This window comes from Hakea prostrata, chromosome 11, assembly GCF_041222555.1.
Source record: "Hakea prostrata isolate BN-2017 chromosome 11, UWA_Hpros_2, whole genome shotgun sequence".
Classification (NCBI taxonomy): Eukaryota; Viridiplantae; Streptophyta; class Magnoliopsida; order Proteales; family Proteaceae; genus Hakea; species Hakea prostrata.
This window is the reverse complement of record NC_142610.1, coordinates 6,789,328-6,816,391: the sequence shown is the minus strand read 5'-3', so window position 1 is coordinate 6,816,391 and position 27,064 is coordinate 6,789,328. Positions and strand designations below refer to the sequence as shown.

General features: G+C 35.4%; 1 protein-coding gene across 1 annotated transcript; it reads left to right on the top strand.

Moving 5' to 3' along the window:
• The first annotated feature begins 2,716 nt into the window (after nt 1–2,716).
• LOC148999814 (DNAse I-like superfamily protein) lies at nt 2,717–19,585 on the top strand. The gene is made up of 10 exons (XM_089139639.1): nt 2,717–2,978; nt 3,351–3,448; nt 4,325–4,365; nt 4,843–4,892; nt 13,870–13,939; nt 14,102–14,223; nt 16,618–16,724; nt 17,412–17,595; nt 17,787–17,934; nt 18,377–19,585. The coding sequence occupies exons 1-10, from the start codon at nt 2,926–2,928 to the stop codon at nt 18,683–18,685; spliced, it is 1,182 nt and encodes a 393-aa protein (XP_088995765.1). The 5' UTR covers nt 2,717–2,925; the 3' UTR covers nt 18,686–19,585.
• Nucleotides 19,586–27,064: the final 7,479 nt, after the last annotated feature.

Here is a 27,064-nt window from a genome sequence, read left to right as displayed (position 1 = left end):
GCTGATTTCCAATAGCAAAGAATTTGCTTCTTCTATATCCACATTTGTACTGAAGTACGCTCCACTCTTCTCCATGTTTATTTTCTATCTTGTAGTGTTTGAGAACAGTTCTACTGCAACTTGATTGCCAAAATGTCCTCCTTTTTTACTCTACAGAATTAGAAGGTATCATTTGTAAAGAAAAGATATAAAATTTTTAGTGCTCTCCTTGTTATCTTTATCTTGTGGAATAGATCAAGGGCTCACTATTTTGATAACAGCCTCAGGAAAATCTCCATGATGATCAGAAAGAGGTATGAGCTTAGAGAGCATCCTTATCAAAGTCCCCTTGATCTTGGGAACCAAAGGTGGGTCACCGTGTTGACCATAAACCAAAGGAGCACATGTTTATGGTCTTTTACCTTCCATTCTTCTATTATATTGTTTTTTATAAAATTTTTAGTTTTTAATATAACAACCTTATTCTTGGATGTAATTCGTATGCAAATATGACCCTCTTAAATGTGGTGTACCAAGGTGCCACATACTGCAACACTTGAGAGAATGAGGATCCCTTCACCATGATGGCATGACGATTTGGTGGGCCAAATGGTTATTGCATGTGAGAGAAATGAAAGTTCCTTTACCATCATATCTACCAGGGTTAAAATAGGCTGAGTTAGGTTAGGTCTCCTAAATCCTAAATATTCTCCACTAAGCTTAATCCTAACCTTGCTTTGTTGAGACGTGTTAAGTTAAACATTCAACCTTGACTTTAACCACAAAAGAAGAAAACAATCCATAATTCTGTATTATTGTGCCGTACATTCAACAAATGTGTCCTACAAGGTCTTTCGATAGGACTAGGATTAAGGGTGTCAATTGGTACGGTTTCAGTACCGTACCAACTTTGAATACTGAAAACCAGAAATATACTATACCGAATTTAAACGGTACGGTACGGTTTCGATATTTACAAAAACAGTTCGATACGAGAAAACGGTTTAAACATAGTATCTAATGCGGTACAATTTTGGTACGAATGAACTTATGCCACTTTTATTATTAGTTCATTAAGATCCTAATGAAATTGTGATTAACCAATCGATATAATTTGAAATTAACATAGAGACAAAACAAGTAAATCTAAGAAGAGGAATGAATGATGAAACGAAAAATTGAAATACGGAATTAGGGATAGGGAAAATGTAAAGTGTTTTAATTGTAAAATTACAATTTATATCTCTTAATTTGGTACGGTACCAATTCGGTACATATCGACGGTATGAGTACTTAAAACCGGAACTGTACCTAAGAAATTTGGTTTCAGTGTGTACCGTACCTAATTTTAAACGGTGCGGTTTTAGACGGCACGATTCGATACACAATTGACACCCTAGCTAGATTGGGCAAAATCAAGTGAAACACTACACTTCACCCTAATTTATGACCAGTTTAATCCAAAGTGGCATGTCCTCGTGACTAGTTTGAGCCCACACTTAATTCAAAATAGATTTGGACCTTGATGGCCAAACTTGGGAGTACTAATCCTCTACCTCGATGAATAGAAATGGTGTTTTCTTTTCATCCCTAAAACATATGACTAGAAGAGAGGCAACGTGGACCCATTTAAACATGTTTCCATTTTTGATAAACCCATATAAACATGTGTTGGAGGGGTAAACTGGACCACACCAACTCCAACCTCACACAGTCGCACCCAAAAGTATCGCAAAAGTTTAACTGATGTGGTATACATTGGTAATTTTTTTTTTCTAGTAGAAATATGGCATTTATTTTTTATATGGCTAAAGTGTAGCTGAAGGGAGGTGTGAATAGGTTAGCTGAACGGCTTTGAATATTTATCGTCAGATTTGTTAAATTAAATCTGAATCATCCAATAATATTCTTATTTTTTTTCTTCTATTATTTATGGGTTATTTAAGTCTAACATAATATCACTAGTTATCCATTATCGTTGGTAACATCTCTTTCTTCTTCCTCTGTTTCTTTTCCAATATAGTTTTTCTACATGTTCAACACTTTCTTCTTTCTCGATTTCTTTTCTAATATAGTTCTTGTACAAGTTTAACACAACTGATTTTCTTAGAGAGACTTAGAGGAAAAATGTTGCTTTTTGTGGGAAATTCATTGAACATAAATATGTGGGAATCTCTTTTTTTTTTATATTCAATATGTAATTATAAAGAGTCATGAGATCTCAAGGAAGACGAAAATTTTTTTTTCACTTCTTTAAGACGACAGCAAAAGAATTACTTCCTTAAAGGGTCCAAATTTGACAAATGCAGATGAAAGAATTTTAAGGGCCGATGGAGATGGAGAGCTCCCACTAGCGAGAATCTAGTCGTTTTTTTTTTTTTTGAAAGTTTAACCGTAGATAGAAGGTTATCTTAATTATCACATATATAATAGGGAAAAAAATAGAAATTTTATCGGACGATTTAGATTTGGTCAACAGATCTGACGTAAACATTTAGAGTCGTTCAATTAACATATTCACACGTCTGTCAGCTATCCTTTCTCTTTTTTTTTGTGTCTAAGGTTCATTCGGGCTAGCTACGCACATTTTGATTACAACCTAAGAGAGAGCTCTATTGTCCACGAGGGTCAAACTTATGACTTATCTATTGAGAAGCATTGACAAAATATGATATTCATCTTACATCCGACGAAATCTTCTAAAATTAGGCACTTAATTTTTTTGGCCAAATGTTACTGTACTTCACTTACCAGAATTTAGCAGATCAAGCGGTTGCCATAGTTTGATTCCGTTAAATGATTGGCCATTGGTCTTTGTTCGAGATTCCAATTACAAATACAAACGGCCATGTACCGGAAAAAAATAAATACAAACGGCCATGACCCTTGCCTCTCTTCGCTTTTCGTAAGATAGACTAGATTCTGTTGTTCTTACAATATATTCTCATGCTTAAGGTTTTCCCTCGTCTTCCCCGCCTCTTCAGTTTACCTGTTCGAAGGTATTGATCCATGAATTTTCTCCTCATTTTATCTTTTCCTGGATTCATTGTTTCAGAAATCTTTAGGTTTTAAAGCTAGGGTTTACGCGCTTGATGTATTCTTAGATTCTCTCACCCCCCTCTCCTTTATATTTTGAATGGGGGGTGGAGGTTGGGTTCAGGGACTGATTTATGATGTAACTTGTTTGAACATTACTTTTATTGGTTCTTGCAAGCATTTCCCCAGAGAAGGCTATTATGATCTTTTTGGTCACAGTTGAAATATTTCATATAATTGGCTGTCATTGTTATTTGAGTATAAGTTGCAGAAATTAATTTTTGACTTCTTCATGATGCTGTATGATGGATACTGATTAATGAGTTCCTTTACAGGCTCTGTACCAGCAAAATGAGCTCTCCTGAATTGCCTCTATGTCCAAAATTTAAATTTCTGGAGAATGAAGAGAATAATATCAGAGTTAACTCCGATGGTATGCATATATTCTTGTAGTGGCTCATTTTGTCATTTATGAATGAATTAACCTCTATTATTATCACTGTTATAATCAGCCTCTCTCAGCCTCTCTGCAAAAAGCAGGGGTAAGGCTGCCTAGAAAGTCCCTTCCCAGACCCCACAGTGTGGGAGCTTCGGCACTGGGTACGCCCTTTTTTTTTATTATCACTGTTATCTCACAAGCTTGCCATTGCTGAATCATATTAACCGCAACCAATATCTACTGCATACTGGGAAACATCTGGAACATATCCTTTATTTGTTGACTTTCATTACTTCTGTATGGGTTTCGCTTTGGATGGTTTGTACTCCTTTCCACCAATAATGGGTTTTTTGTTAAGCTTTTGTAACTATTACCATTTCTTTAATCCCAACACTTTATGGAACGGGATTACACCATGTCAAACTAATTTTATCGGGAAAAAAATTTGCTGTTAACATGTTATAAATCTTTTAATTCTGATATTGTTATATATTTGGATTGCTTTAGCTCATCTTGTTTCTTATTTTATTTGAACAATTTTATCTTCTTCTTTTTTTCCTTCCAACTAGGTAATTCTGATTTAAAAAAAATAAAAAATAAAATTTACATATTCTGAATTAGTTAAGTTTTCAGTAACCAGAAAGTGGCTATTTACTGGTTTAAACATATATGTACTTCTCCTGAGTACTCTCTCATGATCCATTTTTACTCAAGTGTACATTTCTTGTTCAATATTTTCATTTGAACATGGAGATGTTAACTACAATGTATTGAACACCATGTAAAATTTAATTTGGGAATGAAGTTTAACAAATGCTGGAGCTTATGATGTATCTCTGACTCTAAGTGCATTGAAATTTTATGTTCCAGGCTTCCGATTCCGTGTTGTGTCATATAACATTTTGGCTCAGGTATGCTAGATTTTCAGAATCATATATGTGATATTATTTAATTATTTTGGTGCCTTTTCAGTATGTTGTTCTTCTTCGTCTTCATTCTTTATTTTTTTCTTAAATTGTTTTTAGAGACATAAATAGCATGATTGGTAGTGTTTATCTCATTTACCCTTCTTGAGATCTGTACTGAGTTCTCTGCTGTTTTTAAACATCTTTACTTCCTTTTACATTTATCGTGCCAATTATTTAGTTTTTTAAGGTTGAACTGACACCAAACATATTTTATACCTAGTTTTTATTAAACTTTTAATAAGATATATGTTCCAAATAACCTATGAAAGAAGAACAATGATAAAATAGTGGAGGTACTGTAAGAAGCTGATCAGTGATCACATTTGGTGAAATCCAGGTTCTTAAAATATGAGTCTTCAGAGTTATATAACATTTCCATTGAGAAGTGATGGTAAAATTTTGGGTAATTCTAATCCGCAGGTTTATGTGAAGAGCTCTTACTTCCCACATTCTCCATCTCCTTGCCTCAAGTAAGACTTCTAATCGTTTGAATAAATATTATCTGTCACTTCATGCAATTTTAAGCTTTGAATTTCATTCGACATTGATGTGCTGCCTCACACGTAAGAGTGGTATATTCTGAGTGTAGGACTGCAGACATAGTTGGAACTGAGATATCAAGATCAATTATTTTCCATTGTTTAATTGAGACATTGAGATCAGGTTTCAGACTGCAAGCAAAACCCTGCCTCATAGATAAGGTTGCCACAACATAGAGAACTGTTTCTAGTGCTTGATGTCTAGATTGATTAGCTCTGTTATTTCAAGTTCAGGTTCTTGGTTGCACTTGGTGTGGTATTTCAAGTTCTGGTTGTTGGTTGCGCTTGGTGATTAAAGCTCCAAGTGCTTTAAAGCCTCTATTTAATACCCCATCATGGGCAATACAAATCAGATCAAGTTATTTTTAATTTTGCTGAAGCAAGTATTGGCTGCTGCATTCTTCTCCTATGTGACCTAAAAACCTATAGCAAAACCAGAATCTCCTACTGAGGTGTGGCTGCAGGTTAGAAGAAGAAACCGGAGAACCAGAAGAGAAGAAGAGAGAAGAGATTGAGAATGAGGCGAAGAAGAAGAAGAAGAAGAAGAAGAAGAGGCAGAGACGATTCTGCAGTAGTGTCATATCTGCCCTCTGATATGGTATACCTTTATTTATAGTCGAATGCTACAGCCCTAAACCAGACCTAGAATCAATGGGAATCCAACTTACTAATTCTAGATACATTCCAAAAATAAACCACTTCTAAAGTTCTAAATCTGTTCTAAAAAAGGAAACACAACTTGCTAGAAAATTTGTGACAGAATCTGCACTTCTAATTTTGTAGAGCACCTAAGCTTTTTACTTCTGTAATAGGGCCAAGTTGCTTGCTCTCTAGATTCCTTACTTTCCCTTTCTATCACATAAGAATCACAAACACCCCCCCTCTAGTTGGAGAGTATTGATCTCCAACTCCCAGCTTGCAGCATCCTTCTACAAAGGCTAGATAAAGTAAGGACTTAGTGAAGATGGCTCTAACTTGTTCAACTGAAGCAACATAGGGTGTAGCTATAACTCCTCTCATGACTGTGTCTCGCACAAAATGCAAATCCACCTCCACATGTTTGATCCTCTCATGAAACACTGGTTTATTGGCAATTTAGATTGCTATCTGATTATCACAGAACATCAATTGGCTTTCAACTTCAATGCCAACTGCTTTCAGGAAGGATCTAACCGAAAAATTTTCTGACACCATGTGAGCTGTAGCACGATACTCTACTGCAACACTAGGCCGAATTACTTAATTTGCTTCTTACTCCTCCAACTGACCAAATTCCCTCCAAGGAAAGTACAATAACCAAAGTAGATCACCGATCATGTGACCTTGCCTAATCTACATCTGAATAAGCACACGACTTTAGATGATAATTTCTCTTATACGCAAGCCCTTTTCCTGGAGCCTTCTTCCACTATTGTTAGATACGCATCACGACATCTGAATGAGGCTTTTTAGGTGAGTGCATGAGCTGGCTAACTACACCTACTGCATATGATAAGTCTGGACGAGTCACAGTAAGATATATAAGCTTTCCTTCCAACTGTTTGTACCTTCAGGGGTTCGCAAAATCCTCTCCTCTATCCTTGGTGAGTTTGAGATGAGGATCTATGGGTGTATCAACAAGCTACACCCAAGCATACCAGTTGCAGTCAACAAGTGCAGCACATACTTTTGCTAAGAATGGCTATCTCGTGAACACTTCGAAGAATTTCAATTCCAAGACTTACAGATGCCCTAAGTCCTTTATCTGGAGCTGGTGGGTACTAAGAGATTTCTTTACTTCATCAATGCCTGCATTATCACTCCTAGAAACAATGATGTTATCCACATAAATAATTAGTATCACAATTCCAAACTTTGCCTTTCTTATAAAGACATAATGATCCAAATAACATTGGGAAAATTCCACTTCAGATATTACAAAATTGAAATTTTCAAACCATGCTCTTGGGGATTGTTTTAGTTGCATAAATAGATTGGGGAAGTCGACATACTTTAGTAGAATTCCCCCCCTGAGCAACAAATCTAGGAGGTTGCTCCATATATACTTCTTCAGCCAAATCTCCATGCAGAAAAATATTTTTGACGTCTAATGGATGAAGAGGCCATTGTAAGTTTGATTACGCTTAGAATTCAAACGGGCTAGGGGGATAAAGTAAAAAAATTTTTACACCATAAGTTTGATTACACCCCTTCGCAACCAATCGCGCTTTAAGGTGCTCTACATATCCATCAGAGTTATATTTAATTACAAAAACCCAATGACATCTAACAATGATAATAAAATACACTTAGAATTGAAACGGGCTAGGGGGATAAAGTAAAAAAAATTTTACACCATAAGTTTGATTACACCCCTTCGCAACCGATCGCGCTTTAAGGTGCTCCACATATCCATCAGAGTTATATTTAACTACAATTTACAAAAACCCAATGACATCTAACAAGGTCCTTATCTGGAGGCAAATCCACAAGAGTCCAAGTATTCCTAGAATGTAGAGCCTCAATTTCACTCCATAACAGCTTTCCAACCTAAATTAGAGTGAGCCTTAGAGTATGTAGATGGAATAGTAATATAAGACATATATACCAAGGCTTTAATACTGAATAGACAAGCAAAAGGGTAGTAACATAATGAGAAATAAGATAGATAACATTTAAATGTTGAGAACGAGAATGCTTACCTTTCCTTAAAGCAATGTGAAGATCATCAGGATTATCAGACGTTGGAGGAGGATCTATAGAAGAAGTGATATCAACTGTTGTACCATCTGATTGTTTTTGTTTCTTTTGCGGATGATAGACTTGTATCAGTGAAAATTGAACTGGTACCTCATCTGAACTAGGAAATACAAGGAGGTCTTCAGGAGCACCACAATTTGGTTCTCCCTTAGGCAACTCCTTCGATCCTAGTATCTTAAACAACACCACCATGAGTAAATGGGGGGGGGGGGTCAAACTTATCATCTTTAGATAATTGATAATCATAATATGGGGTATCTTCAAAGAAAGTAACATCAATTGTAATAAGTTGACGCTTAGTCAAGGGGTCGAAAACTTTGTATCCTTTTTGGTATTGAGAATAACCTAGAAAATTGCACTTATGAGCTTTGGCTAGAAACTTATCTTTTGGTTGAGGTAAAACATGTGCATAACATACATAACCAAAAACTTTGGGTGAGATAGAAAATAGAGGTGACTTCGGATAAACAACTCAAAATGGTATTTCATCTTGCAAAACTGAGGATTGCATTTGATTTATCAAGGTACATGTTGTAAGTTTTGCATCACACCAATATTGCTTGGGTACACTTACATGGAACATAAGAGACCTTGCTACTTCCAACTAATGCTTATGTTTCCGCTCGGCTAAGCCATTTTGCTGTGGTGTGTACGAGCAATTAAATTGATGAAGAATGCCTTTAGTTGAACATAAATAAAAAATTGCATTTTGCATATACTCTAAAGCATTATCCTACGAAAAATTTTGACAGACGTATTGAATTGATTAGAAATTTCATCAAATAATAATTTTTAAAACTTCACTTTGATCCTTTATTAAAAATAACCAGATAAATAAAAAAAAGTCATTTACAAAAATAATAAAGTATTGAAAACCAAACCGATTGGGAATACGACCAGTCCCCCAAACATCATAATGAACTAAAGAAAATAAACTTGTCCTTTTAGGTTCAGTTCTAGCAGGAAAATTTGTCCTATGATGTTTGCCTAACTTACATGCCTCACACTTTATTGAAGAAATATTGTTGCCATTAGGAACTACCAACCTAAGCCTACTAAGAGAAAGATGTCCCAAATGATAATGCCACTCCAATGGAGACTCACTGTATGCCTTTGCAGCAGAAGTATCAAAATCGGTCAAATAGTCTAGCTCATCTTTCTCAATTCCTACACCAATCATCCTTCTATTATGTAGATCCCACAATTTAAAAAAGGATGAAAAGAATAATACATGACAATGTAAGTCTTTAGCAATACAACTGACAGAAATAAGATTCACTGTAAAGTTGGGAGCAAATAAGAAAGAGGAAAGGTTCAATATGGTAAAGGAGTCACACCACCATTATTTTCACTATTAGTCATAACAATAGGAGTAGGGTTAGGAAAGTTAGAAAAATATGAAAGTAGAGTTGTAATACCAGTTGTATGTTTGGATGCCCCAGAGTCTACAATCTAGGAATCCGAAGCATAAGACGTAGTAGATATACCCGTTTGGGCAAGATTGGAAGTGGATGTACTTTGACTCTACTCTAACTGTTGTAGGAACTGTAGGATTTGAATGAGGTCAACATTAGGAGACAAGGAGCTTGTAGAAGCCACAAGAGCGAACCTAGATGAGTTGTCAATGGTGTTTTCTCTAGTGGATGCTGTCATATTAACATAATTTTCTCCCCACTCAGGACGCCCATGTTTGTCCTAACAACTATCGTTTGTATGATTTTGTTTGCCACAATAAGAACAAAATTGATTACCTTTGGATAAGTTTGGAGGGGGAGTTCGACCTCCTCCCCTTCCGGTTCCTCGGCCATTGCCCCTTCTATGTGTGGATAAGAGCCATGGCCACGGCCAACAACCATTGCTGCATTCTTCTTGCTTCCTTGAGTACTTTTCTGTCCACTAATGTGCAATAATCTGTAGAAGGCATCACTCGAAGTAGGAACAGTTTCAGACTTCAAAATTTGACTTTTGCCTGTAGAAAACTCTGTATCTAAACCGGCCAGGAATTTTGAAACATAGAATTCAGCCCTATGTGTCTTTGAAGTTTACAGATTGGTTGTAAGGGGCTTATGTTGCTGCAACTCTTCAACTAATCCTTTAAATCCACTGCAATACTCCATCAATGAACGACCATTCTGAGAGCAACTAAATACCCGATCATATAGGGCATAAGCATGTAAATTTTTTTTTATTGACCAAAAGAATTGCACAAGTCCTCCCATATCTGCTTGGATTGTCATAAAACATAATGTGATCTGCAATAGGAGAATCAACAGTATTCCAAATCCATACCTTGATCACAACCTTTTCATGGGTCCACGTTTCATGTGCAGAAACAGCAGCTGCATCCTTCAAATCAACATCGGCACAATCTTCTTTTAAGTACTTTGATTTTCCTTGGGCATGGATAAATGCATACATTCCCTTTGCCAAAAGAAAATAATTTTTTGGCTCTTTTCAACTTAATACTTGTAAGTTGGAAGGATATACCTTCCTTGGATAGATTTTCAAGGGATTAGCCATCTTGGAAGCTCACAATAATAATTATGGACAGTATGAATGACAACAAACATGGGAGATGTAATTGTCTTCTTAGAATCTAATTCGTGTGAACATCACAATTACTGTTGCAGCTTAAGGCTGCTGCTGCCACACATGAATCACACAGAAAAAACACCAACAGATGGAAACTCAGGTGACCACAACCTCTGTAGAAAGGCTCTGATTCCATAAAACAAAACCAGAATCTCCTACTGAGGTGCAGCTGCAGGTTAGAAGAAGAAACCAGAGAACCAGAAAAGAAGAAGAAGAAGAGGCAGAGACGATTCTGCAAAAGTTTCTTCTCTGCACCCCATTACCTTTATTTATAGTTGAATGTTACAGCCCTAAACCAGATGCAACATCGATGGGAATCCAACTTAGTAATTCTAGATACATTTCAAAAATAAACACCCATCTTTAAAGTTCTAAATCTGTTCTAGAAAAGGAAACAGAACTTACTAGAAAATTAGTTACAGAATCTGCACTTTCTAATTTTGTAGATCACTTAACTTTCTAACTCTGTAACAGGGTCGAGTTGCTTGTTCTCCACTATTCCTTGCTTTCCCTTTCTATCACATAAGAATTGCAACAAGACCCCTTGTCTAGTGTTTCAGGTTTAGGCTGATTGGTTCCTTGATGTTCAAAGTCCAAGTTACTGTTGGTGCTTGGTGTTTGAAGTCCAAATTCCTGTTGTGGCTTTGGAATCAGTTGAGTGATTGAAGATTCATCATCGCCACAGGGTCTGAAAACATCAGGATCATTGGATACCAGGGAGCCACAGATCTTCCATACATGCTGTTGCCAGTGAGGACTGCTGCAGGAAGTAAGGAGATCCAGAGAACCCTAGTGCTCCCTGCCACTCTTCTCTTCCCTCTGTCCCCCTCTTTTAGTTTTCTTGATCTCCATTCAACCCCATCAAGTTTCCGAAGAACCTGACCTGCAAATCCACTGATCCAGCCTTTCACCCGTTATTTTCTGGTCCAATTTTACTCAAAGATCCCCCTCATTGAGATAGATACTCAATCCCACTTAGCAGCCCCTTCAAAAACCCAAAACTCTAGCCTCTTTCTAGATTTCGTTCCAATCATGAACCCGAACATTGTAACCTATATCTTGATTTCAATCCAATCATGAACCCAAACATTGTAACCTATATCTAAAGCTATCTAACAATTAGATTCCTTTCAAACTTTGATCACAGCCTCCCTATACGACTGCCTAAACTCAGCCCAGGTTTCATATCAATACAACCATTGAAACCCTAGTCCTTGTTTATCCCAACAAACTCCCGATAACACTAAGTGTTTTGAAGAGTCCTATCTCTGGTCACCAAAATTGTTTTAACTGTGAAACAGCCTCGTTTTACCCAATAGCCTATACAGGCTACCAATTTTAGCTAGAGAGGATATCCATCCCTAAACACTAAAAGACAGCCCTCATTGCAAATTCCAGTGTCCTAAGACAAATCTTCGTAACCTATATTTTTTAACCTCCTTCAATTTGGTTCTTTAAAAGATTCTGCAGCATTGGCCCTTAGTCTTTCTAGAGCTACACCATTAGTATTTTTCAACCTTTAGTTTTGATCTAACTGTTCATGAACATATTAAGTGATGAAAAAAGAACATGAAATTATTTAATGATTAAGGCTGCCTATTTAATGAAGTAGGCTAGCTTACAAAACTAGAAAGTAAGAAAATGGTAACTACTATACTTGGCAACTAGTGAGAAACTGAGAATAGAAATTTATGAAAATTTGAAAATAACTGGAATTAAAAACTACTAGGCTTTATAATCCAGCCACACATGAGAATAACTAAAATAGAAACTATTATTTAGTAACCAAGTACTGTTGAGAAAATGGTAATGAATATAGTTGGATCTTCAAGTTTCTGTTGCCACCCTACTTCTGGTCAGAGTTTCGATTCTGATGTGGTCCTCAGTCCTCATCAAGTATTTCACCAAGGTGAAATTAGGGGCTGTCACACATTTCATATGAAAAGTGTTTTGGTTCTTCATGTATTGTCCTACATCATGTTAGAGTTGATCTGAGATCAGTCCATGTAATAATCAATATTTCAGTTAAGTGACAAGGATTCAAAAAATGATTTTCATGAGACCAACTATTGATTTTGGAAAAACATCTGTGCCAAATCTTAAGCATTCTATCTGACAATCAGCACCATTAGGTCTGCATGCAATGAGTGGTCAGATGGGCATTTTTTTTATTTTATTTTATATTTATTTTTATTTATTATTATTATTTTTTAAGATTGTTATAGTTGAACAAAGTTTAGACTGTTAGTTCAGCCTTGCTAAGATCTCTAAGCAGACTGGATAGTCATCCTATCTAGCAAGTTGTTTTTCAATCATGCAAATTTCATGTATACAATTTTAACAATTGTGACCATTGATCATGTGCTCAACACGACCATTAAGTGGCAAAGATTCAAAAAGTAATTTGCATGACCTAGACTATTGGTGTAGGGAAAATCTGTGTGCCAATTCAGTCTTAAGTATGCTCTCTGACAATCAGCACCATTAGTTCCGCATGTGATGAAGGGTCAGATGGACATTCTTTTAAGATTGTTATAGTTGAACGAAGTTTAGACTGCAAGTTCAGCCATATGCTAAGATCCCAAAGCAGATAGAATAGTCATCCTATTTAGCATGTTATCTTTCAATCAGGTAATGAAATTTATATATACAAATTTTAATAATTGTGACCATTGATCGTGTGCTGAGCATGATTATTAGGTGTGTGGGATTATAAACAGCCCAAGTGCAACAATCTTTTTTGTGTTACTTTTTAATGACTTTTACTATTTTACGTAAAGATAGCCGACCCCATTTAGGTTGGACAGGGCTTCTTGTTGTTGTACTATTTTATGTGGAAAAACCCTTGTGTAACTGTATTAGCTGATTACTTAACTTTTGAGGGCTCTGAGCCAAATTGAAAAGTTGAGTTGGTCAATTGTCTTTCCAAGCTTCCAGAAACTTATATCAGGAAAGAATCTTATGGGATCTTAATTGCTGCCATTTAGCATTTGGGCACCAGATTTGGTGGGATTGTCTGCAGCATCATCCATGCGTGATTGAAATATTAGATGATCCTATGCCTCCATGTATCATTGTAGAGGTTTGAGATTCTCTTTTTAGAAGTCTAGGAAGGGAATTGAACACTAACTAGGAAAAAGCCCATGTATGACCAGCGATATGGTTGAGGTGGCCATCATATTTAGTAGATGAGCCTATGGGGGGGGGGTCCCAAATCATTCCAATTGGCAGTCCTTTTTAAATCATTAGTCAACATGCTCATAAATGAAAAGTTTGATGGAAATGTTTTGAAGTACAGGTTTGATGCAAACATTTTTCCCTTGGTTCATAGCTTGGATGTATTTTGACTATTTTCTTGTTGTAATATGGAAATTCTTTAGGAGTTCTTCCTTGCTTTAAATTTCCTTTGGTAACTCAAATGGCTTGGTTGTAATATCAGAAAAGTTTAAAATGGTAGGATTTTAGTACTTCCATATTGTATTGCTTGTGTGGTGGATGATTTTCTATTTCTTACTGGCAATTGTCAAGGTTGTGCTTTATGTAATTAGTTATTGAAGTACTCTTGTTCTTCTAACAGGTGGAAAGCTCGTTCCCAAGCAATTTTGGCTGTTCTTAAAAGTCTTGATGCTGACTTCCTCTGCATACAGGTCGCTACTTTTTTCTTTTCAATCATCATGTGTAACAAAAAACTTAATATTTCCTCTCAATGCATGCTTTTTCATTACTATTGTGTTATGAGTTTGTCCTCTCATTATTCACCCTTAAATTCCTGTTGATATGATCTTTATTAACAACCATATTTTAGCCAGGAATTGGATGAGTATGATAGCTTCTACAAACAAAAAATTGAGAGTCTTGGGTACTCAGGAATTTATGTTCAAAGAAGTGGACAAAAGCGTGATGGGTGTGGGATTTTCTATAGCGGCAATAGGTAAACTCAACTCTCTCTCTCAGCAATCGTGTTCTTATGGCTATGTAATCTGTCATCATTCAACGTGATAGTAGTTTTGAGGCTGGATAGTTCCTTTTTGAACGTCTCACCTAATTGGTTGGTTGTGCCAGATACAAACTAGCCTTAACTTTGGTACAAGTTGATGGGGGTGTTCGTGCCTAACTGTTTGGGATTTTTTGCATGACTGCCTGCCGAGGCTTGAACCCACATCTTTATGCATCTAGCCCAATCGATACTGTTGAACCCAACCCCTGCTACACCTCATTTTAAATGAGAAGCTTATATCTAAAAGAATCTGGCCACTTGTCCACTCAATTGTTATGTTAATTTTGCCATATTTTGTACTTATAAGGTTTTAAATATGATTGAACATACTTAAAAGAGGGCCTAGGTATCCTAGGCTAAAAGTATGTGGTGAAGGAAGCACTGAAGATACCTCCATCTCTCTCTCTCTCTCTCTCTCTCTATATATATATATATATGTGTGTGTGTGTGTGTGTGTGTGTGTGTGTGTGTGTGTGTGTGTGTGTGTGTATGCATATGTATATGTGTGTGCGTGTGTGTGTGTATATGTACTCACACACACACACATACTAGCACACTCTCATGTGCATATGCACATGACTTTTAAATTTTGTTATGATAAGACAGGATAACGTGGAATGCAGATTTCTGTTGGTAATTTTCCTTTTTGTCCAAATGCCTGTGGGCTTTTTTGTTTTGTTATGATTAGACAGGATAGTATAGATTTCTATTGATAATTTGTTATTTTGTCTAATAATATTTAGTTCTAGTTACTTTTTAAAGAAGATTTTTTTTGAGCTTTTGGAAGAAAGTGAAGGACAAGAGTTGGCGATGGATAGACAAAGCGAGTTGTTCGGGGTCATCCCTAGTTTGATTTGGAATGAGATAGAGAAGTTGGCCGAGAAGAAGAGATGAAAGATTATGAAGTAAAATAGTAAAAGCAGGAGATGCTCGAGTTAGATATTAGAAGGTTGTGTTTGTATGTGTTCATTGGAGTAAATAAATTAAAAAGAACTTTTTGGAAAATACATAATGTATTATCTCTATCTTAAAATAGACATGTACATACTATCTTAGTCGCATATACAGTGTTCACTCCTTTGCATTTAGGATATTGGTTCATCTTCCCTGGCCCCTCAGTTTGTGGTTGAAAAAATCTTGTTTTTTGGGAGTAATTGGTTTCCACTTTCAACTTTCTAGAACTTAAACCACCTATATCAACAATAACAAATCACAATCATCGTCCTCTTTTGTATCTTTACAAGGTTAATACTTTCTTTGTTACCATAAGATTTCTGAACCTGAAGTTCTGCTCCAATGGGGGATCATGAAGTGCCAACTCCTTCATAAATAAGTCTCCCAATTTTAGTGGGCTTTCTCATTGACTTTGACATTTAAATTTTAATAAGATTTGCATTATTATACCCAATCAAGAGTCATCAGCTTACACAATTTTAAAAAAAAAATCTATTCAAATTGGGATCTAAATTTAGTTCTTTGACCCTGAAGGCCTTCCCTGGTGAAGAAGAGTCCAAGTTTCTAGTTTTGATTGGTTATATTGTTGTGCTACCTCAAAAGTCTGAATGATAGGCCCAGTTGTTAATAGAAACTTAACATCTCATCATTTGCTTGAATTGGCGACAGACCTTACTGTGGGAGCCTTAGTAAATAACAAAACCACAAAAGAACCATGGCTGTTTGATTTCCATCTTCCTTCCCCCCTCTCTCCCCTAAAAGTAGATGAGAGAATATAAGAGAGAGAGAGAGAGAGAAAGCATGAAAGAAGGAATAAGAAATTGATAGCGACAGATAGATGACCGAGGACATTACTGTTACTGTAGTTGAACAGCCGTCGGACATTATTGATAACCTATGGCCTCAATTGGGTCCATTCCTCTCAAGCTACTGTATTGAGACCTTAACCAATGGAATAGGATCAATCCAGGCAAGCCTTGGATCAATCTACTTAAGATACCTCTTGGTCATAAATATCTGAATAGGATAATGAACTGTCCCCTGTGGATATCTTTGCTTTGTAACAGAACAATTAGGGGTTGGCTTGGTGCATTTTTGGAGATGCTGTCAAAACAGAGAAACTTTTTCTTCAACAATTGAAGAGCCAGTATCATAAATGACAATCATGACATGAATTATTTTCAGAATTATTATATTTTTCCTTGTAATTTGAAAGTTTTGAGCTACTTTGGTCATGCAATGGTATGTTATTGTTTTCGTCTTAAGGAGAAAAAGAATCATGAAGCGGTGACTTAGTGTTGCTCCTTTTGAAAATAGGGAGGAGAACTTTCTTGCTGTATCTGTTATCCAACTTTTAACTAGTCTTTCATTCAGTGCAGAACTGCTTTTAGAGGAGAAAATAGATTACAATGATCTTGTGGATTCAGTTACAAGTGGAAGTACAGTTGGCATGAATAGATCTGATGCAGTAGTTGATGGGAGTGAAGCAAGCTGCAACCTATGCTGAAGGTATCTATAGAGCCCAATGCTACTCTCTTGCTTTGCTTCTTTGCTTGGTTGCCCTTAACTTGTACATTGTTGTTTCTTTAAATCCTGGAGTTCCAACACTAAGGTGGTAACACAAAGCTGACATCACGCGCTTAACACACTGCTTTGTTCTTTTCCTATAATGGGATCAATTGAACACTCTCTCTCTCTCTCTCTCTCTCTCTCTGTGTCAATGACTGCTTGTGGTTGAGATGGAACTAAGGGTATCAATTTGGTACCATTATCCTTGGGTTTAATTACGAAAAAAATAAGTATATGAATAGGTGATTTGATGCCTTATTTTGTATTATTTGGACTAAGCAGCGTAAAAATGTTTTGTACCATTTAATACCGTGTAATATCGTACACATCCTATTTAGAGATACCATTTTCATACTGTACTGAAACCGTACTATAGCAGTGCCGGTACAGAAGTGGTTGGACAGAAGTAGATGTTATGTGGTGCGGTATGGTTTGGTTTTGGGTAGGCATTTTCTATACCGTACTGAAACCATACCATAATATCAAAATTGTACCACTTCACACCTTTAAATGGGGCTTACCGTGAACTCTTTCTTCATTGCTATCAGTTAGAATTTTTTGATTGCTTGCTGGCTATGTTATAAGTTGTCATGTTAGAGTACTTGTTTATTTTTGTCATGAACTTTTGTCAGGTTCACCAAAAAAAGATGGACTGAGCGACTCTGTTGATCCTGATGATCCTCGCGTAAGACTGAAACGTGATTGTGTTGGCTTGATGGCAGCATTTAAACTTAGGGATCCTTCTAACCATCTTGTTATTGTGGCAAACACCCACATTTACTGGTAAGTGTCCCTGAATCATAGTTATCATTAATCATTGTTTTTGACTTTTCTTCGTGCACCCAACTGTTTGGCAACCCTCCTTTCTGTAAATTCCAAACTTAATGAGCTTTCTAGCAGAGCTTTGGATACAGATGACTCTTCTTGCCATTTATCTTCTGCATTTTAGTCCCTTTGAATTTTTCATGTTGCAGGGATCCAGAATGGATTGATGTCAAGCTTGCTCAAGCTAAATATCTTCTATTTCGGTTGACACAGTTTAAGAAAGTTGTTTCAAATAAATTTAATTGCACACCTTCAGTTGTTCTTGCTGGTGATTTCAATTCTACCCCTGGTGATATGGTTTGTTTTCTATCAACATTTTCATCAGCTATTTTGATTTCCAAATGCATGCTTGTTTTTTTTTATTTCATATATTATACTCATTTCTATCTTCCTCTTGAAATATCCTGATACCATAAGCAACTACATAGAAGTTCCACAACAGAGTGTGCATTGGTGTGTGCAGTCTACTCTAGATTATTATGGCATTATTTCCTCAATGCAATGAGTCCCATGATCTGCAAGGCAACTCTGTATATATGGAAGATAGAAAGTATTGCTGAGTTATGTTCTCATTGTTTATTGTAAATCTGTAATCTTTATTTTAGTGGAACTATATTTTTGGTAATACTCCAATGCTGTACAAAATGAGGATTCCTTGCATAAATTCTCTGTAGAATCACTTGGAAAAGTATTCCTGGAAAAATAACCATCCTTATTTTTATTTATTTTGGTCTTTCAGGTGTATCAGTTCCTGATTTCCGAAAACTCATCAACCAATTCAATCCCAGAACATTCTGAAGAGGCATCAATTCCCTTATCTAGTGTCTATGCATTTGTTGGAGGAGAGCCACCTTTCACAAATTGCACTCCGGATTTCACTGATACTCTTGACTACATATTCTTTTCCCCGAAAGAGGGCCTGAGGCCGGTCAGCTTCCTCGAACTTCCAGGACCAAACTCTGGTGATGTAATTGGTGGATTGCCAAATTATCAACATCCAAGTGATCATTTACCCATAGGCACTGATTTTGAAATTATCAGGACTTGAAATTATTAGGACTTGAAACAGCCAGCAGTCATTCACTTGCAATGAATTATGGATAGGATCCAATTTTATGTATGTAGGACTACTGGATTTACCTTTTTTCAGGTGATCTCTTTAGCTTGGTAATTTCAATTCTTTGTATCATCAATTTTCTTAAACATGATTGATCAATAAACATTTATCTGCTTATTCATATTTATTTCATTGGGAGACAATACAAGTTGTTTATGTGATAAAGTCCATGCATAATTGAAGTTGATCTACCCACTTGACTTTTTATATCTTGCTCTAACAAATGCAAGCAGAGTTGCAAATTTTATGATTTCAGCAGATGGCTGTTCCTCTTGAGACTTTATTCTGGATTCTGGGGGGAAACAATCACAACATCAAGGTAAGAGTACTCATTTACTACCATGGAGTGCCTTTGATTAACCTTGCATCATCTTATTATATTAATGCAGTTTTAGATGGTGTAATTGGTAGCAGTAGAATGGTTGAAAATTGATGCTGGATATGTTTAATGACTCTTTTTCTGCATTCTCTTCCTTTCCAAGCTTGTATGGTGTCACATCAACTAATGGCTTCCTCTCTACCAGCTTTTTGAAACTTGGTCTGCAAGTTGGATACATGATAACTCAGTCATTAATAACTCATGGCTTAATACATTGAGGTTTACACTCCTTGTGGAAGGCAATTACTCCAAAGGAAACCTTTGATTTCCACTTGGGTATAGTGTTCTTGAATTTTACTAATTTGAAGTGCTATTAGAAAGAGAAATGACACTTCAACAAAATGAGCAAATTTGAAAGCTAAGATTAGATACGCACTTTTATCCAAACCAATTGGGAGAGTCAGTTCTCTATTCTTCAACAAATATAAATAAATACTTTTTCAACACCCCCCTTCCAAAAAAAATAAAAAGGAATGTTGTTACTCTATGGTATGAGAAATCGCAAGTTTAAGACTCCACGAATAGAAGTCATAGAACATCGAAAGATAGATGATATATCTTAGATCACGAGATTAAAGAAAGACTTACGGTGAATCCAGAGTTGTTTTAGTGATGAAATCAATACTTCTTAGTGAAGAGGTTGTGGGTTCGACTTTTGCAAAGGCATATTAATATCTCTATCCCGGCTTAGTAAGTCTTATGTAAAAAAAAAAAAAAAAAAAAAAAAAAACTTACAGAATTAATCGGATTAATTAAGTTTTATAATCACTAGTTTGGAAAAATTAAAAAGACCCCTATGTACTTGTCTCATTCTTGACCGCTAGGATTTAACTCTAAATTTGGTAGTTTTATGGATTTAAATCCTATAATAAATTTCCCAACTCCATGAATTATTTTCCTCAGTGGTTTATGATCTAATATCCCATCCCACTAAATAATAAAAATACTTATCAAACTTTGGCTAAATCAAAGAATCAAATCACTACTTTCTGATTACATTTACCATAATAAAACATCAGTGTGGTATGTTTAAAAAAAAGGAGGGATTTCTTTGTTTTTTGGAATGAGGTTCATTTGGGCAGCTTGCACGCACTACATCTTCAAGGTGCTTTTTATATATGTAATTAATATATGCGAGGCTTCGCCCTTGGTCCCGAGGGGATTCGGACTCTGACTTCTTATGTGGAAGCGTTGGTCTTTGTCAATTGAGCTACCCCTCGGGGTTATGTCACTAATTTCATAAAACGGTAAAATCAAAACATGGAAGAATGATTCTAAATAAAGATTTTTATTTTACATTTTCAAAATATATTTTTCAAATTTGCAACAATAGATCCTTGGATTTGGTTCATCCATCATCCCATCCCAAACTTGTCATCTTCCTTAAATAGTAGGAGTCGGACCACATGTTGAAAGGTTCTGTTACATTTATTTTGTTTTGCCGTATTTTAAAATTGAGCATGGTTAGAAAACATTTCTCATTGTTCGCCAGAGGTGGATCATCTCATTTTTTTTTCATTCCACATGCTGTCAGATTTGCTTTTCACCTTTTCATGTCATTTCTGGTTGGTCTTGGCTTAATCTTCTCTTTATTTTATTCATCATCTTCTCATTTTGCAATCAATTAGGGTTTTATTTTGCAATCAATTATAGAAACCCTAGGTCTTCCACTTCTAACCCTCCTCTTTCGAAACCCTAGTTCTCACATTGAAAATGGGTTTCATTCCATCGCATCTCTCTCAAGAATCTTTACGATTGGTGGTGAAGATTTGAGTTTGATAGTCTTTATTTGTTTGTTTTTTTTGTTCAACGGACTTTTATTTCCTAAATCCAAAAAAGAGAAAAAAGAAAACCCTCTTTTCATAGGGTTTGCTTTGTTGACCAACGCATTTTAGTTTTCATGTTTTTGGCAAAAAACACTTCTTAGTGAAGAACTCATGGATTGGTCTCTTCCTAATGGTATATATAATATCCCCTCTCCCTGTATGTAAAAAACTATCTTATACGAAAAAAATAAAATAAAAATTCATATACATTGAAGAAGATAAGGGGTATTTTGGTATTTTTAAATTATAATATGTAGAATAGGATATAATCGTAATTTTCATGTTTAGTATAGAAATCAGGGTACTATCTTTTGCCGAAATTTGGGTGAAATTTGCCAAATATCGCCCGGTTCGTAGAACACCGAATTTGTTTTCCAATCGAAACCGAAAACAACAAAAAATCGCCGAGATTTCGGCAATATATCGCAATTTCAGTGACTTTTTAGCGAGATATTGTTGAAATCTAAAGATATTTGCTGACACCAAAATATGCTTCCTAAATATTTTGCTAAAATTGCTTCTTCTCTTCTCCGGCAAAGGTGGGATTTTCAGTCCATGATGCCATTTTCAACTCCAAAGCACAAAACAAGAAAGAGAGAAAAACAAAAAACTCTATGCCCCAAAGAGAGGGATTTTCAGTCCATGATGCCATTTCTCAGCTCCAAAGCACAAAACAAGAAAGCAAGAAAAACAAAAAACTCTATGCCCCAAAGAGAGGCAGAAGGAGAGAAGAGAAAGAGGAAGAACAAAAAAAGAGAAAGAGGAAGAACAGAAAACGAGAAGAGGAGAAGAGAAAGAGGAACGCCGCAGACTTCAAAGTTCTTCATATTCACCTTCGTCATCGTCAGCAAGGGTAATCGCTGTTGATGCATCTTATTCCAGGTTCCCTTCTTCAAATCTTCATCCATGGAGTCTCGAAGCTTCAATGTTTACTCAGGCAAGATTGATTGTTTAGTCAATCTTGAATAGATAAGGCAAACGTTTCTGAGCAAACATTTAATGTTTAGAAAATGTCAAACAATAAAACAACACAAGTGCATGGCCAGGAAATGACACATAAACAAGTCTTATTCACACAAATATTTAATGGTTTTTTCTGCGTTGGGAGCCGTGTAAGCAGCCCATATCTAAAAAGAAACTGATTTAATTTCTCTTTTATGTCAGCGAATTTCATCTCCATATCGACGAATTCTCGGCGAACTTTCACCGGTTCGTTAGGTGTGAAAGTTGTCGAACTTTTGTACCTTGATAGATATACCACTAAGAATATATTTTTCTTTTTCTCTAATAAATTTAACAATCTAATAGAAAAGATGGTGATTACTAATTCAAAATACTTGTGGGGCATATGTGCTTTTTCATCATTTATTTTGAGGTGTCTAAATTTTTTCCAAAAAAAAAAAAAAATAAACAATGGTATGCAATCTTTGATCTTGACCAATCTACACAAAATTGGTTCTCATAATATTTAATATTAGATGCCTCTGAAAAATCAACATTTAGTGTCTATGGGCCTCCCTATATGTTCAATAGACTTGTATTCCCCTACCATAATTCAATGTACCCCCTCTTTTTTTTTTTCAATTTATAAAAGTGATTCCCCCTTTTATCTGGTCATAGTGAGTTGAAAATATGAAAACTTCTATATCATCCAATACACATTTAAAATACATCAAATGGTGGTCACTTACACTTAAATATGATAGAAGCATCATATGTATTTTAAAGATTATACTAATCTTAAGAGGTTGGTTCAATTGATAAAGATCAATACCTTATAGTATAAGGTCAATAGTATGAATCTCCTTGAAGCCAGGGACAAACCTGCCGTATATTTAAATAATTATAAAGATGCCTCCTTGAGAATGTAGTCAAGGTGCCAGTAAGTTGGCATAGATGAACCTCTTCCAAAAGAAATAAAAAGATTTTACTATTTTTTAAGATATATTAAATAATATACAATATTATAAAAGAAAATTTTTTGTAATGAATCTATATTCTTACTCTAATGGCTACAAGTGAGAATAAATCTCTACCTTTTAGGGGTATAAATTATAAACTAAAGATATGGATCTCACAAGTCACCTAATGAAAGATGGAGAACTATTCCCATTAAAATTATGAAATGAGTCAACTGGACTATCTCATTGATATTAGTTAAATCTCCCAAACCCCAAGGAGTTGGCTTATTTGACAAAAATCAACACCTCATAGTATGAGTTCAAGAGTTTGAATCTCTTTGGGGCCAATGTTAATCTGTATCCATAAAATATTTTTTTTCCTTTCTCCCTTATATAAGGGTTGATATATTTTTCTATTCTACTACATATTTAGAAAGAATGTCTACTTCTGGTCCACCTTGTCAGTGCTTAGAAGTGGAACCCCCTTTTAACTATATAGTCAAAGAGTGTAAAGGGATTAAAATCCTACATCATCTTATGAAAGATTGTCTATCAAAGATTGCAAAATGGGTCAACTTAGTCTGTCTCACTTATATTAATAAAATCTCCTTAAACATGAGGGGGGCGCACCTAAAATCAACACGCTCACTTATATTAATAAAATCTCCTTAAATATGAGGGGCTAACTGAGTAAGTAAATACCAACACCTTATAGTATGAGGTCAAGAGTTTAAATTTTCTTGAGATTAAGGGTTAACCCGATACATATAAAATAGTTATTCCCCTACTATTATTATATAAGAGTTGAGATCATTTAGTACTCCCTCACACCCTCCACATAATTGAGAAGGAGACATACTTTTGATCTTCCTTGTCAGTGTTTAGAGGTAGGTTCCCCTTTTAATTGTGTGGCCAAAGAGTGTGATGGGAACACAATCTTACATCGCCTCTATCTAAGATTGTAAAATAGACCAATTTGATTTGTCATTCTTATATTAATAAAATTTCTTTAAATCCAAGGGGTTGGCTTAGTTGGTGAAAACCAATGCCTCATAGTATGAGGTCAAGAGTTTGAATTTTTTGGGACTTAGGGTTAACCCTGTATATATGAAATAATTATTGGCCCTCAAAGTTAGTTAGACAAGCCCTCTATGTACATGGCACTATAATGTGATTACATATAAACCTCAAGCATTTGTACTTGACATATTTTATAGTCAATTCAATTTTTCTCTTGACTTATAAAAAAAAAAAAAAAAGTTATCCCCCCTTTCTCCCATATATAAGGGTTTTGATATTATAGTAATCCTCTTACACCCCTAATTCAAATTTTCTCTTAATTTATTTAAAAAAAAAAAAGAGTTATCCCCCCTTCTTCCTTTATATAGGATAGTACTTCTCTCACATCCCTCTACCACATATTTATAAGGGGTGTTAGTGCTTAGAAATGGTCGTTTTTCTAAGTAAATGTTAAATGATGTGAGGTGAACATAAACTTATGTCACCTTATAAAAGAGGTCTGTCTAAGATTGTAAAATGGGTCAATTGGGTTAGTCCTGCTTATGTTAATAAAATCTCTTTAAACTCAAGGGATTGTAGCTACTATTCCCTGCCAATTGATTGGCACTATTGATGATGCATGGGCCTTAAATAGCTAACTCCAGGACCCGAATATCAGCCATCTTCAGCAAGTTTGGGTAGATTACCAAGTGGATCACTATGAAGACTTTCTTGACAGTCAGCCTCTAGATAACAGTGACTATTATAGCTCAGATTAGTACTACGTTTTATTCAAAAGTATGAGTATTGTATTTTGGAATTTTACTTAAAAAAAAAAAGGATTGTTGCATTTGCATTTCATTTTGGTTTGATTGTAATTTGAGTTTAATTTTGAAAAGGGGTTCCACCTCTGAGCAATGATAAGATAATTAGAAGTAGACCCCCTTCCTAAATATGTGGCAAAAGATTGTGAGGGGAGCACTAGAAGATCTCAACCCTTATATATGAGGGGGAGAAGATAATTATTTCTATATACGAGACTTACCCCCTGACGTAAGGAAATTCAAACTCTTGACCTTATACTATGAGATGTTGATCTTAATTCAATTAGAACTATATCAAAATAACAAAAGAACTAGTATAACAGAAGATACAGAAATGAAAGCTTTTATTCTTGAAAACTGAACTCCCCAAATACAGAGAAGAGACCTCATTATATAGAAGGGAAAACTCAAATGAAGCTCAAATTACAACCAAACTGAAATGAAATGTAAAGGATGTAGAATGAACATAATCTTAAATTACCTTATGAAAGATGTCTATCCAAAATTATAAGATGAGCTAATTTGGTCTATCTCACTTATATTAATAAAATTTCCTTAGCCCCAAGGGTTTGGCTCATTTGGCAAATACCAACTCCTTAAAGTTTCGAATCTCCTGTAGATTAGAATTAGTTTCATATATATAAAATACCCATCCCCTCTCCCTTATATAAGGGTGAGATCCTATAATGCCCCCCTCAAATCCCTCCACCATATTTTTAGGAAATGTCATACTTCTGGTCCACCTTGTCAATGCTCAGAGGTGGGCACTTTCTCTAAATATGTGGTTGAAGGGTAGAAGGGAGCACAATTTTAGATCACCTTATAAAAGATGTCCATATAAAATAATAAAATATGTTAATTTAGTCTATCCCACTTATATTAATAAAATTTTCTTAACCCCAAGGGGTTGGTTATTTGACAAAGACTAACGCTTCATAGTATGAGGTTAAATGTTCAAATCTCCTTGGGGCCAACCCCACTTTAAGTGTATGCTTGAAAGGCATAGTAAAACATATTGCCGAAATTTGGCAAATTTTGGTCATTTTGGCAAGTAGCGAAGTTTTTTTTGACCAAAATCATGAAATGCAAAATATCGGCAAAATTTCGTGCATCGCTATAAATCGCTTTTCTCACTATATATAGCAAAAAATCGACAATATATTCACAAATTCTCACGATATATATTGTGTTGCTTTTAAAATTTAAGTGCACTTATATGTCGTTGTCAACTTGTCAGTCTCATATTTTAACATTCAATTTTAATTTTTTTTATTACTTTTTGAAAACCTAACCAAACTTTTCACCCTCACATAGTTCCAAACTCCATTTTAAATTTTAAATTAAATGTATTTTGATTTGATAGGCCTAGTAATAGAGGCTCTTATTTATTAATGCCACCAGTTCCCAATTTCCAAACATAGTTCCAAATTCCATTTTAAATTTTCTTCATTCATTGATCTTTGCTCTCTCTCTCTCCAAAAGTGATGGTGCTCTCTTTTGTATTAAGTACTTTCCTTGTGACACTCCTTTGAAGAAATAAATCAAGTTTTCTTAATGGAATGTGGATACTCTCTTATTTCTTAAGTCTCTTAATCTTTTTGGGAAACCCGAAAAGGAACCCAAGCAAGGTAAGAATGTGAGATCAAGGGCTTGTTTTTCTTCTTTTTTACCTTAATTTCATAGAGGAAGGATTTGAGATGGCATGCCTACAGTCGTGCCTCTACCATCTCCTAGGCCCTTCTATACTTTTTTGCATAGCATGCATATAGTTTAATACATAGATTAACATTTGTATATTCCTTAATCTTTCCTTAAGGAATAAGGCAAAATTTTAGGGTAAATATCAGCCGAAATTTCGGTGGTATTCATTTATTCGACAGTTTCTTCAAATGACGAATCAACAAATTTTGGCAAAAGTTCTCACTATGGTGAAAGGTGTAAATGGAGCAAAATCCTACGTCACCATATGAAAAATGTCCATTTTGCAAAATGAACTAACTTGGTCTGTCTCACTTATATTAACAAAGCATCCTCCAAATCTGAGGGGTTGGCTAAGTTGGTAAAGGCCAACACCTCATAATATGAGGTCAAGAATTCAAATCTCCTTGGAGTCAAGGGTTAGTCACGTATATATAAAATAATTTCCCTCTCCCCCACCTATATAAGAGTTGAGATTATTTGGTGCTCCCCTTACACTCCTTCACCACATATTTAAGAGTGGGGTTTACTTCTAATCCACCTTGTCAGTGCTCAGAGGTGGAGCCCCTTTCAAAGCATATGGTCGAAAGATATAAGGCGAGTATAATTCTATGTCACCTTATGAAAGATACCCTTGTAAGGTTGTAAAATGGGCCAACTTGGTCTATTCAACTTTTATTAAT

Excerpts from the sequence above, each read along its gene's own strand:
- LOC148999814 (XM_089139639.1), top strand. The coding sequence starts at position 2,926 with ATGCTTAAGGTTTTCCCTCGTCTTCCCCGCCTCTTCAGTTTACCTGTT. Across the intron at positions 13,940-14,101 it reads CTGACTTCCTCTGCATACAG|GAATTGGATGAGTATGATAG; the intron begins GTCGCTACTTTT and ends TATTTTAGCCAG. Across the intron at positions 14,224-16,617 it reads ATTTTCTATAGCGGCAATAG|TGCAGAACTGCTTTTAGAGG; the intron begins GTAAACTCAACT and ends TCTTTCATTCAG.